This window comes from Phyllobates terribilis, unplaced genomic scaffold (genome assembly GCF_046119375.1).
Source record: "Phyllobates terribilis strain yellow unplaced genomic scaffold, ASM4611937v1 Scaffold_9__5_contigs__length_417890890, whole genome shotgun sequence".
NCBI lineage: Eukaryota > Metazoa > Chordata > Amphibia > Anura > Dendrobatidae > Phyllobates > Phyllobates terribilis.
Window position 1 is genome coordinate 342,365,085 of NW_027362769.1, and position 19,370 is coordinate 342,384,454.

The window sequence follows — 19,370 nt, forward strand, 5'->3', positions numbered from 1 at the left end:
GGGGTGGCTGGAGACTGAGTATGGACACCCGGCCGCCCCCTCGCGGCTGGGGACCGAGTGTGGATACCCGGCCGCCGGGCGGTTGGGGACTGAGTATGGATACCAGGCCGCCGACGCAGCCAAGACATGGTGGCCGGCGTCTGCCTCCACAAGCCTAAAAGGCCTCATTTCAAGTGCAAGCAAGCTAGCAGTATGGTATTGCAGCCTGGGGGTGGGTGGGTGGCAGGCTGCACACGTACGCTTGCATTCCAAGAAAACAAAGCAGATGCTAACTTCTATCATCATCTCATCATCATCATGCTCCTCACCTAGGCACTCTCAACTCCCCTGATGGAGAAGCCAGGGCCCACCGGAGGAGTCTGGTTGTCTGGTGGGCTCGTCCAATGCTGCCCTAAAGTAGGCCAGGTTAAGAAAAGTGTGGGGAAGGTTACCGGGACAAATAGTGGCGGATGGGAACTGAGTATGGAGACCTCGCTGCTGAAGCAGCCATGAGGTAGTGGCCAGCTTTGGCCTCCTCCAAACTAAAAGGCCCCATTTCAAGTGCAAGCTAGCAGTATAGTATTGCAGCCTGCAGGTGGGTGGGTGGTTGGCTGCATATTTGCGCTTGCATTGCAAGGAATGGGGGAGGTACAATTGAACACTGCCCTGGGACAAGGACTAGCACAGGGATAGATGCAAGTCTGCATCTTCTGATGCGACAAAGATCACTTCTGATAGGCACACTTTTAGGCAGTGACCTGGGTGTCAGAGATGCTTCCAGGGGTCTTCCCCATGCTGTTCCCATGTCTTTTCAGCACTGTATGCATGTGTCACACAGCACATGACCAGATAAGGTTGTAAAATGTTAAAATGACATTTCCCGGTGAATGCATTTGTCACGGTTGAAAGCAATACAAAAGTGCAAAAACGCATCAAAAATGATACTTGTGAACATAACCCAAGGTGTGGAGGAATATTTTTGTTTTTGGTTATTTATTTTACCTTATACACAAGTCTTTACCCTGGAAAGGATGTTTCTTACATATTTCACCGGAAAATAGTTTCAGTTTCGTTTTTGAACGTTTTATTGTGAGCCCGTAAAAGTGGCTTAATATCTCTGACCACATTGTTTACAGCAGTGACCTGGGGGTCAGAAATGCTTTCTGGGGCTATCCCCATGCTGTTCCCATGTCATTTTTGCACTGTTACTATCGTTTTGGGCACTTTTTAGGCTTTCTACAGACTGCCGGGGGTGCCGCCGCAAAAATGCTCGGGTCTCCCATAGACTAACATTGGGCTCATTGCTCGGGTCGAGCACCCAAGTATCACGGTGAGCTCGGCCCGAGCTTCGAACACCCAAATGTAGCGCCCCGAGGGTTCGGCCGCTACAGGGGTATTGCACCTCAAACCAGAGGTGTGATTTTCCACTCCCGGGTAAGGATGGAGTGTGGACCAAGACTCAGTAAGCTGCATGCATCACACGCACCCCATTTCCGAGGGACAGCTCAAAGGTGCTCTAACTAGACAGAAGTGCAGGCACGACAGCATCTGTCACTGGCTGGAGTGGGGAGGGGGGAGGAAAACCCAGTGATGTAGGAGCAGATAGGGGTTGGGTCTCTGGGCATAGGTAGGAGCCCATTGGTTGCAAGTCACCTGGGCTCATACACAGAGAGGGAGGTATATAAGGTGGGCACCATCTTAGATCAGTGTTCAGTCTGAGAGAGGAAGTGACAGAGCAGGGCCTCTGTGGGGCTCTGCTCCGGAGGCGGGCCTAGCCTGTGAGGCCCAGCCAGCACTGAAAGAGAAGAGACTTGAGTTCAGTCAGGAGGAGAAGAGAAGAGGAGTTCAGCCAAGAGGGCTGACAGGGAGCTGTGGCTCAGTCTGGGCCCAGCTCCACGAGGCAGGCCTAGAGTGAAGGCCAGGGCCAGGAGGAACAGAAACAGCAAGGAACAGAAAGGAAAGGAAGAAAGGAACAGAACACCAAGAGAGGCCCAGAGACACGAAGGCAGAAGGAACCCCAAAGACCCAGGAGATTGCGGGTGACGGGTTGGCAGAACAGGGTACCGGATCCCAAGTTGGTGGAGGCGACTAATCCTCAGCCAAGGACCGGCTTTCATGATCATATCTAGGTGCGACCCCTCACTACACCTACTAGAAAGGCACACCACATAGGGTCAGGGAGGTGAGCACGAAGCCCTCCCAAGAGAAGGCCCGCGGGAGCTGGACAGACGTAGTGTCACTGGTGGGGCACGGCCAGAGAAAGGAATAGAAGGGAGTCCTGTGCCACACTCTGGAATTGCCTGGGGGTTGACCGAGCCCCCTGCCTGGTGGACACAGCACGGCTTGGGCAGTCACTGTCGGCGGAGTGACTTGGAATATAAAGAACTGTGAGTAAAGAATTTGAACTGCAATTCCACGTCTCTGTGCTTCATCGCCGCGCCAGCACTACTAGTGCTGGGACGCTCGCACCATCCCCCACCATTCACTACACTGCCCTGGGGCTGCACTCTTCCCGTGGGGAGTCACACTACCTCAGCTGCATACACCATCAGCCCCAGCGGTCTGCCTTGCAGCGGCGGTCCGCACTGACCGCAATCCACGGGTGGCGTAGTCGGACAATTAACCATAAAAACCCCATAAATAGACTGCCACTGGTTTGACCACCCTAAGCCACGGGACTGGGTCGCCGCCACGGAGACTACAACCCCCCCAGAGACCTGGTTCCGGGTAACCCACTACACGTGTACGTTAGGCCCAGGGGGCGAGTCACAAGCATTTTAGTGCTCAACACTAATGGTGATATGTTAGATATGGTGGTGATATGATGGTGGAGGATGAAGATGAGGAGAAGGAGGAGAACAAGAGCAAATAGACAAAATCAGGAAGCATATACCCATGTCTGGGTGTGAAGACAGAGGTGCATGGGAATAGAGTTAGACCACCCCCAAAAAATACACTGTATTTGAGTTTATGTTACGCTGTCTCATATGGTGGTGTTGAGAAGTCTGGCCCAATCTAGCACTTGTTCATTTTCATAGGAGTCAGCCTGTCAGCATTTTCAGCTGACAGGTCGATGCGCCTATCGGTTATAATTCCACCAGTGGCACTAAAAACCCGCTCTGAAAAAATCCTAGTGGCAGGGCCAGGACCTCCAAGCCGTAGAGAGCCAGTTCATGCCACATGTCCAGCTTGGATACCCAATAATTATAAGGCACAGAGGAATTACTGAGGACATTGGTACGGTCGGCAAGGTACTCCCTCACCATCTTCTGAAAGTTTTCACTCTTTGTGAGAGCACCCCATGCATCAGGACTTGTGCAATGGGAGGGTCTGAGAAAACTATCCCAGAACTTTGACAGTTTTCCCCTCCTCTGCTGGATTGCATTTGTGTCTCTCTCACCTGTACTCCTTGGTTGTCCAACGAACTGTGACCTCTGCCACAAGTGTTTTCAGATGGGAATTTTTTTATTAATTCCACAAAAAGGGCATTCTGGTACTTCCCCTTTTTATTAGGCCTGTGCAGCGTGGGAATAAGAGACAGAAAGTTCTCCTTGTAGCATGGGTCTAGATAATGACTGTCACCCAAAATTTGGACAACGCGAGGGTCACGGGAAAGGCAGAGTAGCAAACTTAGCCATGTGTGCCAGACTGCTAACAGGCAAAACTTCCGTGTCCTCACTAAGAGGATGACTGACCATGCTCTCCTTCTCATCCTCCTGCTGCTCCTCCCTGCTTTCAGGTCATCCACGCTGAACAGATGGTATGACAGCTGCGCAGGTAGTACTGTCTATAGCGCAGGAAACTAGCTCCTGCTCTTCCTCCTCTTCCTCATTGTCACCCAATCCACTTTGGGATGAGATGAGGCAGGGCTGTGTGGAATCACCCTATATGGTTCTGTTAGAACCTTGCTGTTAGGTTTTTTTTCCTTTGCTGGTCACATGACCTTGTTGGCCTATTTAATCCTGCTCCGCCCTTCTGGCTTTGCTGGACTTCATTGTATATCTACTTTCTAGCTAGCCTGTGCTCTGTATCTAGCTCTGTTAGTTTGCTTGGTCTACGGACCTCTATGTTCTATCTATTTTGTTTGTTCGTCTGTCTGCTACTATTTCTGTTAGGAGGTGTCCCATATTCCTCCCAGTCCTTAGTACTTGTAGGGATTCCCTCCCCACATCTATAGGTCTCCGTACAGACTAGATTAGGACTTTAGCAGGTCTGATCGCAGGATCAGGTTCCCTGTTACATCGTAGGGATTCAGCTGAGTCCTATAGTAGGGACAGATCTCCTCTCTTTCCTTAGCTTTGGTAGCAGAACATAACAGTAAGTCCAGCCTTTAATCAAATGACCAGATTTTCCGCAATAGAAACACAAGCCTTCCGAAAAACGACGGTCTTTTTCTTGAGAGCGAGGTGCCACCGATCCAATCTCCATCGGTTCACCACTGTTAGTACACACATTATCATAACCAGAAACTGACATAGCAGAGGATTTGCTCTCATTAACCCTAGCACGCAGTCTTCTATCCACCCGTATAGCTAATTGCATAGCCTGTTGCAAATCCTCAGGTGTAGGATAAGCAATTAGCAGGTCTTTAACCCTTTCACTGAGCCCAGCAAGAAATAGACTTTTCAGAGCAGAATCGTTCCACCCTGTTTGAGTGGACCAACGACGAAAATGAGTACAATATTTTTCCACATTACCTGATCCTTGTTTTAAACGTCTCAACTCAGTCTCAGCTGATGCCACACGGTCAGGATCATCATATAATAATCCTAAAGCAGAAAAAAAACTATCCACTGATCTGAAGCATGTATCACTAGGTTGCAAAGAAAAGGCCCACTCCTGAGGCTCTTTGCGCAAAAGTGACATTATGAACCCTACGCGCTGGGATTCATCCCCAGAGGACTTGGGTCTCAAACGAAAATACAATAAGCAAGCATTTTTAAATGAAAAAAATTCTCGATGTTCACCAAAAAATAAATCCAGCAAACATACCTTAGGCTCCAAGAAATATGCTCCAGGACAGTTACTCACGTGCTGACGGAGCTCGGCCACTTCCAGAGAGAGTCCCTGCAGGTGTTTAGCCAAATCCTGAACCGACACCATGATGGAACAAAAAAAAAAAAAAAAAATCTTTCCTTAAAGAATTTGCAGGCTGGACTTATTTGTATATCTACTTTCTAGCTAGCCTGTGCTCTGTATTTAGCTCTGTTAGTTTGCTTGGTCTACGGACCTCTATGTTCTATCTATTTTGTTTGTTCGTCTGTCTGCTACTATTTCTGTTAGGAGGTGTCCCATATTCCTCCCAGTCCTTAGTACTTGTAGGGATTCCCTCCCCACATCTATAGGTCTCCGTACAGACTAGATTAGGACTTTAGCAGGTCTGATCGCAGGATCAGGTTCCCTGTTACATCGTAGGGATTCAGCTGAGTCCTATAGTAGGGACAGATCTCCTCTCTTTCCTTAGCTTTGGTAGCAGAACATAACAGGTTCCTTGCTCCATCTCATCGTGCTCCGAGGGATGATGACGCTAATTATGGCATCATCACCGTTCACCATCTTAGTTTAGTCATAAAAGTTTTGGAGGATGTTACATATGTCTGACATCCATGTCCACTCCTTAGGTCTTATGTGTGAAGTCTGACCTGAATACCGACGGGCATGTTGATGCTGGTAGTCAACAACTGCCCTCTTTTGCTCACAAATCCTTCCCAACATCTGCAATGTAGAGTTCCAACACTTGAGGATATCGCACATAAGTCACTGAGCTGGAAGCTGCAAACGCTGCTGAAGTATGGCAAGCATGGCAGAAGCTGTAGCTGAGCTGACTTCTTAAGATGGGCACATACACAGCGTACTTGACAAGCAGATCCAGCAGATGCGGGTAGGTTTTGAGAAACCGCTGAACCACGAGGTTAAGCACATGGGCCATTCATGGTACATATGTGAGCTCGCCTCGTCTCAGAGCCGCCACCAGGTTCTGGCCATTGTCACACACGACCATGCCTAGGTGTAGGATCAGCGGTGTCAGCCACAGATTTGCCTGCTCTTTCAAAGCTGTCCACAACTCTTCAGCATTGTGCGGTTTGTCATCTAAGCATATTAGTTTCAGCACAGCCTGTTGCACGTTGGCCGAGGCATTGCTGCAGTGCTTCCAGCTCACAACTGATGTGGTCATTTCGGAAATGGAGGCTGAAGAGGAGGAGGAGGTGCAGGAGCTGTAGAATGTGGGTGCAACTCTGACTGACCCAGGGCCCACAATCCTCGGCATCCGGATGACGTGTTCCGTCCCAAGGTCCAAATGGGTCCCGGCTTCCACTATATTAACCCAGTGTACCATCCCTGCCCACAAGCATTTTTCCACCTGTCCGTGGTTAGGTGGACTTTCCCAGTAACTGCTTTGTTGAGGGCACGTCTAATGTTGTGGGACACGTGCTCGTGTAATGCAGGAACAGCACACTGGGAGAAATAGTGGCGGCTGGGGACCGAATACCAAGGCACAGCAGCCGTTATCTGGTTGCAGGAAGTTTCCATCTCCACGAGCCTAAAGGGCAACATTTTGAGCGCAAGCATTCGCGAAATGTGTGAATTTAGTATTGTGGCCTGTGGGGCATTGGCTGCGAATTTGCGCTTGCGTTCCAAGGACTAGGGTAGGGACATCTGAAAGCTGCGCTGGGACAAGTATGTGTATTTGCATGCTGATGCTGAGAGTGTGCAATGACACGTGCAGGGCGGGAGGCATCTTTGCATGCGCCATGGACAGGGTATTGGCGTGCACGCACAACAGCGGAAGAAGCAGTGGTGTCACCTGGAGACACTGTTTCTGGACTCTAGGGTTCAGCCCACTTAGTCGGGTGCTTTGCTGCCATGTGCCTGATCATGCTGGTGGTGGTCAGGCTGCTAGTTTTGCTTCCCCTGCTGATGCTGGCCTGGCAGGAGGTGCAAATTGCCTTTTTTGGGTTATCTGCAGAGTCTTTAAAAAACAACCAGACTCGGGAAGATCTAGCAGTTGTACTGGCAACTCCCGTTGTGTTGGCGTTACGAGGAATGCTTTCCTGCCTTGTGTCTGCGGCCACCACACTGATTCTTCCTGCCTGTTGTGGTGCTATGCCTCCCTCCCCCTGTGTGCTGCTGTCCTCGCTCTGTATGTCCCCCTGCCAGTTTGGGTCAGTTACTATATCATCCACCACCTCATCGTCCACTTCCGCACCCTAGTCGTCCTCCTGACTTTCTGGCAATTGTGTCTGATCATCATCATCCACCTCTTGCGACAGTAATTGCACTTTCCCACCTTTGCCTTCGTGTGACCATGGCTGCTCCAATATTTGGGCATCGCTACTCGCGTTCTTCTCTAGATTCGCTTGAAGCTGGCAGGGTGAGAGGCCCGAATCTACAAATGGAAAAGGGAACAGCTCTTCAGAGTGTCCAAGTGTGGGGGTGAGTAAAGTGATGGGAAGCATTATCTGCTATCCAACCAATAACCTTTAGACACTGCTCTGAGCTCAATAGTGGTTTACTATGGTCTCCTAGAAATTGGGACAGGAAGGTCGAGCGACAAGATGTGGGTGTTTGTTGTGGCACAATTTCAGCTTGCCCACGGCCACGTCCTCGGCCTCTGCATGCACCATCATCATCACGTCCACTTCCCCGTCCCTTGCCATGCACCTTGCCCATTTTAAATGGACGGCAATTTTTTCCACGTTCACAAGACATGGCTGATTTTTGAACGCAGACGTATCACGTATATATGTGATACGTCTGACAGAGAACCACAGTTTTAAATAGCAAGCCTGTAATTTACTAATATTATTTTTCTCAGACACCTAGTGTGAATAGCTTGACTGACCGCCGGCCGCGACCAATCAGCGATATTGGCGCCAAATTTAAACACCACTCTGCTGATTGGTCGCGACCAATCAGTGATATTTGCGCCAAATTTAAACACCGCTTTGCTGATTGGTCGCGGCCGACCAATCAGCGATATTGGTGCCGAATTTAAACACCGCTCTGCTCATTGTGCCCGGTCGGCCGCATACATATTCTAGAATACCCGATACATTAGAATCGTCGTAATAATAATAATAGTCGTAAGGCAAGTAGATACACAATCAGTGACCCCGACAGCACCCAGGTAAAGATGTAGAAATGCCAGAAGGCTCACATACAAGATGACCAACTTATAGAAATTTAAAACCCCAAAGTAGAGATAGGGTCAAGACAACTAAATTCACTTTAACTTGCAGGTATCTGACTGTAATATACACATTGGAACAGTCTCACCAGATCCTGCAGTGAAGTCTCATATCAATTCATATAGTTATGGTGTCTCAACTCATATAATCCATCACCCATCTAAGCATGGTAGAGGTGTGTTGCTTCCTACGCGTTTCCTCCCATTAAAGATTCATCAGGGGAGACTTTAGAGGGCTGGATGGTTTTCCAGTGCATCCAGCCTTAACCTCATGTTGCTGGTCACTCCATCTGACCCAGGACGCTTAAAAATTATGTGTAAATCATTAAGTTTAGTTTCTGAGTATGTGCTGTTTACATCGTATTTGCTGTTTTTATTGTTTATCTCTGATCTATTATGGGATAGCCATGATCAGTGACTACTGTCAAGGAGAGTTTGAAACCCAGCGCCAACCTTGACAGGAACATGGCACTACTTTTTCCTTCCCATTTCTTGGCTCTGGTAGCTTTCTGGCCTTGATTGACCTCAGAGAATGAACAGAGTCCATGTTGTGGTGAAAGCAGGTCACAGTTCCCTCCTGCTGAACTGCTTTGCTGACAGCCCGCTAAAAGCTCCCACATCCTATGCTCCCAATGGGTCTTCTGTTCTTTAAATACACAGATAAAATAAGCTAGTCTTCACTCTTCACTTTTGGGCGGACCTCGCGGACTCTTCCTTTGTAGGGTCCTAAAACTGACTGACTTTTCTTCACTTTATGCTGTGTAACCTCTTGCCCCTGTTTCAAGGGGGACTACGTCACTACCAGCTGGTCAGTGGCTGCTACTTTTAGCTGCCACTGTGCTACCAAATTGTGCTGACTATGCCATTTTTGTTGAGAAGGGCACAGGAATTGCAACATATATGGTAATCAGAACAGGTGTTCACTGAATATAAAGCAATTCGCATAATGGTTACAGCCTCCCAATGAGGCTGCAATCTTGGTAGTTATACACAGTATTGAGGCACAGATGTTGGTGCAGGGGCTTACATATCATTGGTGCAACCTGTGCGCACAAGGGCCCAAGGGGTAAGGGGGCCCATTTCTACCCCAAAGCTGGTGAAATTTTGCATTTTTAAGAGCTCTTTGGCTGCCAAGGGCTCGAATATTGTTCTTGCACAGGGGCCTTTTTCTGTCTGTGTCCGCCAGTGGGTTGGTGGTTACATATCCCCTGTCCAGTATTTACTCTGGAGCATGTTGATGCCTCTTCCATACTGATGCACTTAGTTGTCAAATATGACCTGCTTCAATGACCTCACAAATTATCTTAGTAATTCATGTACAGGCAGTTATATTCATGAGAACACTACTGTGACAACCTTACTGTTCACTTACAGGTGAAAAAAAATGTTAAGCAAAAGGAGATGGTGCCTACCATATAAGAAACAGAAGAAGATTATAATTGCCTTGGAACCAGCTGATTATAGTAACATGGGGAATATTCATGTTTTGTATTTTTAGGAATCAACAAAAGTTGAGACACTTTTTAATGAAGAAAATCTACTTATTTCTGTCCTGGATCTCTTCAGTGCTGGAACTGAAACTACATCTACAACGATTCGCTGGGGAATTTTACTGTTGATGAAGTATCCGGAGATTCAAAGTAATTCTTGCTGTATTTTTAAAAGTTGTATAAGACTGAAAGTGAACAGCTACAGTTTCTAAAGAACACCAGATCATCTCTTCTTGAGGGTTACCACTTTACCCAGATTTTCTGTTATTTATTCACTTTTGCATAATATTCCACATTCTGTACAATATATATATATATACAATACAGACCAAAAGTTTGGACACACCTTCTCATTTAAAGATTTTTCTGAATTTTCATTACTTTGAAAATTGTACATTCACACTGAAGGCATCACAACTGTGAATTAACACATGTGGAATTATATACTTAACAAAAAAGTGTGAAACAACTGAAAATATGTCTTATATTCTAGGTTCTTCAAAGTAGCCACCTTTTGCTTTGATGACTGCTTTGCACACTCTTGGCATTCTCTTGATGAGCTTCAAGAGGTAGTCACCGGAAATGGTTTTCACATCACAGGTGTGCCCTGTCAGGTTTAATAAGTGGGATTTCTTGCCTTATAAATCGAGTTGGGACCATCAGTTGTGTTGTGCAGAAGCCTGGTGGAAACACAGCTGATAGTCCTATTGAATAGACTGTTAGAATTTGTATTATGGCAAGAAAAAAGCAGCTAAGTAAAGAAAAACGAGTGGCCATCATTACTTTAAGTAATGAAGGTCAGTCAGTCCGAAAAATTGGGCAAACTTTGAAAGTGTCCCTAAGTGCAGTTGCAAAAACCATCAAGCGCTACAAAGAAACTGGCTCACATGAGGACCGCCCCAGGAAAGCAAGACCAAGAATCACCACTGCTTCTGAGGATAAGTTTATTCGAGTCACCAGCCTCAGAAATCGCAGGTTAACAGCAGCTCAGATTAGAGACCAGGTCAATGCCACACAGAGTTCTAGCAGCAGACACATCTCTACAACAACTGTTAAGAGGAGACTTTGTGCAGCAGGCCTTCATGGTAAAATAGCTGCTAGAAAACCACTGCTAAGGACAGGCAACAAGCAGGAGAGACTTGTTTGGGCTAAAGAACACAAGGAATGGACATTAGACCAGTGGAAATCTGTGCTTTGGTCTGAAGAGTTCAAATTTGAGATCTTTGGTTCCAACCACCGTGTCTTTGTGCGACGCAGAAAAGGTGAACTGATGGACTCTACATGCCTGGTTCCCACCGTGAAGCATGGAGGAGGAGGTGTGATGGTGTGAAGGTGCTTTGCTGGTGACACCGTTGGGGATTTATTCAAAATTGAAGGCATACTGATCACGCATGGCTACCACAGCATCTTGCAGCGGCATGCTATTCCATCCGGTTTGCGTTTAGTTGGACCATCATTTATTTTTCAACAGGACAATGACCCCAAACACACCTTCAGGCTGTGTAAGGGCTATTTGACAAAGAAGGAGAGTGATGGGGTGCTACGCCAGATGACCTGGCCTCCAGTCACCAGACCTGAACCCAATCGAGATGGTTTGGGGTGAGCTGGACCGCAGAGTGAAGGCAAAAGGGCCAACAAGTGCTAAACATCTCTGGGAACTCCTTCAAGATTGTTGGAAGACCATTTCTGGTGACTACCTCTTGAAGCTCATCAAGAGATTGCCAAGAGTGTGCAAAGCAGTCATCAAAGCGAAAGGTGGCTACTTTGAAGAACCTAGAATATAAGACATATTTTCAGCTGTTTCACACTTTTTTGTTAAGTATATAATTCCACATGTGTTAATTCATAGTTTTGATGCCTTCAGTGTGAATGTACACTTTTCACAGTCATGAAAATACAGAAAAATCTTTAAATGAGAAGGTGTGTCCAAACTTTTGGTCTGTACTGTATATATATATATATATATATATATATATATATATATATATAATGGCCATCTTTTTGGTGACCACCCCTGTAGAAGTCAATTTTTAAATGCATTTTGGGTGATTCTCTCTAGAATGTTTTACTATAATTGTATATACAAATTATCAATTAAGTAGAAGTAATTCTAGTATATACTTTTTTAGCATTTATTGCATCTTTTATATTTTCTAATGTTGTAGGATGATGCTTCCACCAAAGACAGAGGGGACATGTGATTTTTGGCGGAGTGTGACATTTAGATTTCACCTAAAATAGCTTTATTCATAGCCAATAAAAGAACAAATATTAGTTTCATCAAGCCACAGAACTTTGTTACACAAAAGAGTATACTGGGAATTCTTGATGTAATTTCCAGCAGTCCAATAGAGAATGAATGGAGCAGCAGTGCCTATGCTTGATCTCCACTCCATTTAAAAAGAATTCCAAAGCTGCCCGGTTGCTGCACTGAAAACTCAGCTACTGGGAGTATATGGACTTTTTTCCTCTCGGCAGCCTCTGGCTTTCAGTCCTAGAGGCGCAGCTGGCATGGCTTCAGTCACCGCTTAGCACATAGTGAGTGACAGCTGTAACCATGCCTCCGCCGTGACTGACAGCTGGTACAAAAATCATAATAAAAACCTATAATCTATGAATTAAAGGCATTGGTATCGCTGTGCTAATACAAAATTGAACAAAATATGTTTTGTTTTGCTTATAGAGAGGGTACAGGAGGAAATTAAAACACATATTAAACCAGGACAGCTTCCGACAGTTGAAGATAGGAAGAAAATGCCTTATACTGATGCAGTAATACATGAAATACAAAGATTTGGCAATATTGTTCCATTGAATCTGTCACACTCAACTCCAACTGATGTGTACTTGCGGGGTTACCTGATCCCAAAAGTGAGTTTTTAAAAAAAAATGTCCTTATGCTCAAGTACTGTATGCATTTAGCTATTATTAAAAGGGACTGTTATGGGGTCCACAGTCACCCCATTAATCTCACATGCTTTAAAATGAAATGTATACAATAAAAAAAAATATTTGGTGATTTCTTGTTCACAGGGTACAGAGGTTATTCCATTCCTGACATCTGTTCTGTACGACAAGACTCAATGGAAAACACCCTATGATTTCAATCCCAATCACTTCTTGAATGAAAATGGTAAATTTGTCCGACATGATGCATTTATGCCATTCTCAGTAGGTAAGTAATGATGACCATTAAGATGAATAATTAAATAATTTTGCATGTCACTCAACTGACAAAACACTGCCTAACAGAATGGCTATATTTTACCAGAAGTAACATATATGTTTTCTAAATCTCATATTTTGTCCTCCAAAAAGTAGAAACATGTTCTATGGTCTTATTAAGATGCTCAGCATATGCATGAACACTTAATATTTTTTTTGCAATAAAGCCTAGAGTAATAATAATAGTTTTATTTATATAGCGCCAACATATTCCGTAGCAGTTTACAATTAGGCGGGGACATGTACAGACAATAAAAACAATACAAAGTAACACATGGTTCAACAGTTACAGGAAGAGTTAGGGCCCTGCTTGCAAGCTTACAATCTATAAGGAAATAGGGGGGACACAATAGGTAGAATGTGTTTGTTATGTACGGTCCATCTATCATTATAATAAATAAGGGTTTTCATATAAAGCTGAATGATCTGGTCATCAGCCAGTATCTGTCTAAGTGCTGTTACTGTGTACTATTGGGTGTATGGAGGATGTGGAGACAGATGAATAGGAGGGAGCAGATATGATTAACATTTAGAAGGACAGGAAACTGGAGACTTATGTTAGTGAGTTGAGCTGATAGGTCTGTCGAAAGAGATGTTTTTTAAAGCACACTTAAAAACATGGGGGCTAGATGTCAGTTGAATCATTTGGGGACGTGCATCCCAGAACACTGGCGCAGCACGAGAGAAATCCATGGAGATGGAGTGCGAGGTTCTGATTATAGAGGATGTTAGTCTTAGACAAGTTGCAGAACAGAGCGCACAAGTAAGCTTATAGAAATAGAGTAAAAATGACAGAGGGCACCACTCATAATAAGATATTGGGATCAGCCTATCACATACCAAAGGGCAATAGTAGTAAAGAAAAGAAGTTTGTGAATACATGGATCACCAAATAGTAATAAATAACCGATCTTTGTTGAAAAACAGACAAGCCAAAAACATTGAGAATTAAAATGATTTAAAAAACACAATTGCCTATGAAAAACATGATCAGGTGACAATAGACAAGATCTCTACTGTTATAAATAACATAGATTCCTATCAAATGTTGTTAGACACTCTCATGAAGATAAATAACAGGCAAATCCATTATATATTAAAAAGGGTACAAAAAGCACCACACACAATTAAAGGATACTAATACCTGAATGAAAAGACATGGAATGACTATCAAAAACTGTCTTCAGAGAAAACAAATGCAATAATAATAAAAACAGCAATAGAATATCTAAATATATAGCAGCAAATGACCCCCTATTGTTGGCACAAAGAAAATAGTCACCTGTATGTGGGTGTCTAATTGAGAAGTGGGAAGGGATAACCCTTATCAGTGTCTGACTGGAGCACCTGGACACCAGAGAATTCTCCAGTGGGCCCAGGTCCTCGGCGAGCCCCCGAGCAGGACACATGGGGGCCCGCTGGTTAACATGGCCGGTGTACTCGCACCTGGGCCCGGAAGTGGAGGGGGGCCCTTGCAGTGCGGCTGATACTGCTTGCAATCTGGCCTGCTTCTCGGACCCCCAGACTCCGGGAGGCCTATGGCCAGATTGCCCTCATCTTGTATGGCAGGCAGGGAGCGATCTGTCCAGCTCCGCTGCTGAGAGGAGGAAAATGGCATCGGAGCTGAGGGATTCATCCTCTGCTTCCTGCCCCCCACTTTCTCCCTAACACAGTCTCGTGCAGCTTGATGACATCATCACGCAGTGTGGGCCTGTGTCAGGGAGAAAGTTGCCAGCAACAAGGATGCTGCGGGGGAATGAGCAGAGAGGTAAGTGTTTTTTTTAACTAATACACTAGGGATGAGGGAGGAGGTGGGGGGAGATATAGCAATGATGATGGAGGAGGTGGGGGAGATATGGCAATGATAGAGGAGGTGGGGGAAGATATGGCAATAATGATGGAGGAGGTGGGAGGAGATATGGCAATGATGATGGAGGAGGGGGGGTATGACAATGATGGAGGAGGTGGGGGAGATATGGCAATGATGATGGGGGAGGTGGGGGAGATATGGCAATGATGATGGAGGATGTGGGGGAGATATGGCAATGATTATGAAGGAGGTGGGGGAGATGTGGCAATGATGAAGGTAGAGGTGGGGGAGATATGGCAATGATGGAGGAGATATGACAATGATGGAGAAGGTGGGGAGAGCAATGATGGGGATGGAGAAAAGCAATGATGATGGGGATGGGGAGAGCAATCATGGAGGTGGGGGAGAACAATGATGGGGAATTATTTGGACGCTATATGCTGTTAATATCTGGTCTGGTAATGGTGTGGTGGTATTTTTCCCTTGTATGTGGTATTATTCGGTCACTGTGTGGTGGTAACATGTGGTCTGGTCATGGTGTGGTGGTATTTCTCCCTTGTATGTGGTATTATTCACTCACTATGTGGTGGTAATATGTGGTCTGGTCACAGGTGTCACTGTATTTCTCCCTTGTATGCCTTCTATGTAGTATTATTCGGTCCCTATGTGGTGGTAATATGTGGTCTGATCATGATGTGGCAGTATTTCTCCCTGTATGTGGTACTATTGGTGTTGGTATAGTGGATTGTATTGTGTATGGCGGTCATTTGTTCTCTCTGATACTAATTAGGAGAAGATTCTTTATTTCCATTACTGATTAAATACTTGGAACAAGATGCACTTACAGGGGTTCTCCGGGAATAACAAGTAATCACCTCAACACAGGATAAGTGATGAATTAATGATTTTGTTAAGTGAGTATCTGAATGCTGGAACTTGCGATTGGTAGAATGTGGAGCTTTTATCCCCATTAGCCTGGAGCTCATGTGCGACTTGACCACTGATCCATTCATTCCCTCAGTGGCTGTTCTTGTTTTTTTCTGGAAGCCCCAAAGAGAATGAATGAGGCTGCAGTCAGACGTCCCACCTGCTGCTGAATTTTAAAAAGGGGATAAGTGTCCTTACAGGGATAAAACTTCCCCATTCTTCTGATAGGTGTGTTTTCCAATGTTCGGACCCAAAGGATCAATAAGTTATCACCTATTTTGTAGAGACCATGGATCGGTGATAACTTGTTTTAACCAAAGAACTCCTTTAATGCAAACTACTGTAATTGTACATCCAATGTATGTGCACAGTAGATGTAGATGTGCCTGTGATTTACAGTCGACGCTCCACTATAACAGGGATAACTGCTAACAAGTATTTGCATACAGCTGTAGGGTGGGCCCCAAGGATCAATTACTCCTGTGGGCTCCAGACACCCCAGTCCGACACTGTCCCTTATGGAGGATGTTAGTCTTAGATCAGTTTCAGAACAGAGGGCACAGGTAAGGTGATAAACAGAAATCAGGGATGAGATATAGGGTGGTGCAGAACTGTGGAGAGCTTTGTGGGTGAGAGAGATAAGTTTGTATTGTATTCTGTAGCGAATTTGCAACAAGTGCAATGGCTGGCACAAGGTGGAGGCATCGGTGAAGTGGCAGGACAGAAATATGATCCTGGCTGCTGCATTCAGGACGGATTGGAGAGAACGTTTGGTTAGAGGGAGACCGATCAGTAAAGAGTTGCAGTAGAACAGACAAGAATAAATAAGAGAGACAGTACGTGTTTTTGCAGTTTCAAAGGTGAGAAAAGGTCAGATTCTGGAGATGTTTTTAAGATGCAAGTAACATGAGCTAGTGAATGATTGGAAATAGCAAATAAATGAAAGTTCTGTGTTAAATATGACCCCAAGACAGCGTGTAGATTTCCCAAAGTCTTCACTGTGTGTTCCTTCACCTGGGGCAAGAATTCAGTTTGCTTCTCTGGCCCTTTGACAAAATACCCTGACCAAGGCAGAGTTGTTTGAATGAGATCCCCCAAGCGTGTGAGTATTTAAGAGTTGAAACCAATAGTAAAAAATGTCCTCATATGCTGCTTGGTCATACTCTCATGTACATAAGCTCATGCAGCATTCATTTCTAAATAGCATAGCCATATATGGGGCAAAGAATGGCCCCTCAATTGGCATCCTCGCGGGTGATGGAGTATTGTTGTAATATTCTATGTAGCCTGGGGCTTGGTCTGGATACAAAACATCCCGGAGCCATAAACAAGAAACATTCAGTGAATGATGCTTTCCAGGGGGTTCTAGGAAACTTTTGAGACTTTCTGGAGGTCTCCTTTTTCCAGGAGACTCGCAGTCATTCAGAAAGGTTTGGAAAGTATACATTATATCCAATTTATTTTATTACTACAAGTGTTGGGGTCAAAATCTACTTTCAACATGACATTGTTAACTCACTAATCCCATTTCTACAGGAAGAAGAGCTTGTGCTGGGGAGGCCTTGGCCAAGATGGAACTTTTCCTGGTTTTTACTGGAATTCTTCAAGCATTTACTTTCTATCCGCCTCCAGGAGTTTCCAGAGAAGACCTCAATCTCAAGCCTAGCGTTGGATTTACGCTAGTCCCCACACCATACATGACATGTGCAAAACCAAACTATTAGTTTGTGGTGAAAAACCGAGACAACACAGAGACCGATGTTTTTTGTTGATTACATTTTAATATATTTAATTTTGTGCTTTTTTAAAAAAAATCTCATTATGAAATATCTTCAGCTGAAAGTTGTATTATTGAATTAAACAATGCACAGCTCCCAAACCTTACTAGAGTAAACCTTGCAATGGTCTCCAGTTATCTTAATCAACCTTTAAACTAAAGGAATCTTTTTTAGTTTTAGTAAATGCTGATAGGATTTTTTTGCATAGGTGTATCTTCTGGCCCAAATAAAAAATGTAATGTGCTGTAAATGTGCATAGTTTATATTTTGTAAGATATATATTTTTGTTTTCTCCTCACTCCTTGTGCCTTTAGTTTATGAGACAGAAAATAGAACTTTTAGGACCCCCGTACACATTAGGTTAAAATGGGACAAAGATGTAATTTGTATAGGGGCCTCCTTACTTTCTACCGACTAATGATGTCAGGAGAAAGAAAGTTCCATCATTTTCAAGATAAAGACTGTAAGACTTTCTCCACTTTGCCATTAAAAATGTACAAAACAAGCATACAAACATATATTTTGGGAGGTCAGGAGAGATAGTTGTTGGTCGATTCAGTGTTCGCTGACTTTTGTCTAGGTTTATCGGCATGTGTACATCACTAATCAGGGCCCGCGGCATTCCCCATTCCCTTGACAGGTAACAGTGCAAATATTCTGGCGAGTAAAGTCCTGAAAAGGGCCATTACTCCCAATGGCTAAGACATGAGACAGAGAAAAGTATTCTATGGGGCCTCCAGCTATAGTGAATGATTGTAATTTCTGCTGTTTTTATTGCACAAACATGCAGGGAAATAATGTACTGCTGTACAGAGATGAATCTATACATATCAAAATATTAATGCCTGTAAAAAATATAAATACCATTAAGATCTATAGCTATAGAAAATTCTCTTATACATAACAGTACAACTTGTGGAGTTTCTGCCTTAAAAGTTACGGGTCCTGAATTCAAATCCTGGGAAAGACATTCACTAAAAATTGCTTATTTAAAGTAAGTCTATAAGCCCAAACTGACATTATAAACTAAGCACATAGCTTTGTAGGGGATCTAGCCCCTATATTTTTAAATCAAACATTTAATGTTTAAATAAAGCATAAGCAATTGGGGTGCTGAGTGAGCGATTCCAACTACGGGTTTTGCATGCTCCTGTTTCTGGCGATCAACAGCCCTGGCTGCATTGTCTGCAGTGAAAGCTCAAGTAAGCCAGTGCTGTCATTCACCAGTGATAGAGGCGGGAGCATAGAAAACCAGTGGCTGGAATGGTGCACTGAGCCTTCTGACCAAGCCACTGGTGCACCGATTAGTCTAATTAACGTATGTGATTGAACTTCACCACTCTATTCCAACACTTGTTACCTCTCTGGGTTGAATGTTCCTACAGTTCCAGCATGCTCTCCAGAGCTAACCAACTGTCGTAATAATGCAGTCAGCCAACAGTACTCCTGCGGTAGCCTACAAAGGACATTCACAGGTTTAACCTTATAAATTTGATAGAGCCAAAAATAATGATGTGTGGATGAGTCCATATTTTCAGCTTCACCTACACTCTCTGTCATGACTTCCATCCTCTGACTTCACAGTCTAAGCCTCTAGTATCACCTGACTCTCTGGATAGGGTCAAGATCGCCCCTCACAGGTGACCAGGTCCTTCTCAGCCTAAACACTGCACAGACCTTCAGCACTAACGTCTAACACCTCAAGTGGATTATTCGTCACCTTCTCTGTCACAGGCTTGCAGCAACAGAAAAGCTCCAGAAGACCGCAGTGCCTGAGCTCTTCTTCCTCTTATTAAATGGTACTAGTTTCTTTCAGCAGTGAAGGAGTTAAACTGCTCAGCTTTGAGACTCTGACTCTATCTTCTGGAAGTTCTCTGCTGTGCAAGCATCAGCCACTCCCCTGTCCTATATAGTCTCTACTCTGGCAATCTGAATTGCCAGTGTTAAGTCTTGTTCAGCCTGGTAAGGAGTGG

At 44.7% G+C, this 19,370-nt stretch overlaps 1 protein-coding gene across 1 annotated transcript in view; it reads left to right on the forward strand.

The window, feature by feature from the left end:
* LOC141162202 (cytochrome P450 2K1-like) overlaps positions 1-17,647 on the forward strand; it is a 200,761-nt gene extending 183,114 nt beyond the window's left edge. Inside the window, exons 5-8 of the mRNA XM_073648050.1 lie at positions 9,666-9,807; positions 12,341-12,528; positions 12,691-12,832; positions 17,156-17,647. Coding sequence (XP_073504151.1) covers positions 9,666-9,807; positions 12,341-12,528; positions 12,691-12,832; positions 17,156-17,343 — 660 coding nt within the window. The 3' untranslated portion in view covers positions 17,344-17,647. The remainder of the gene's footprint in view (positions 1-9,665; positions 9,808-12,340; positions 12,529-12,690; positions 12,833-17,155) is intronic.
* Positions 17,648-19,370: the final 1,723 nt, after the last annotated feature.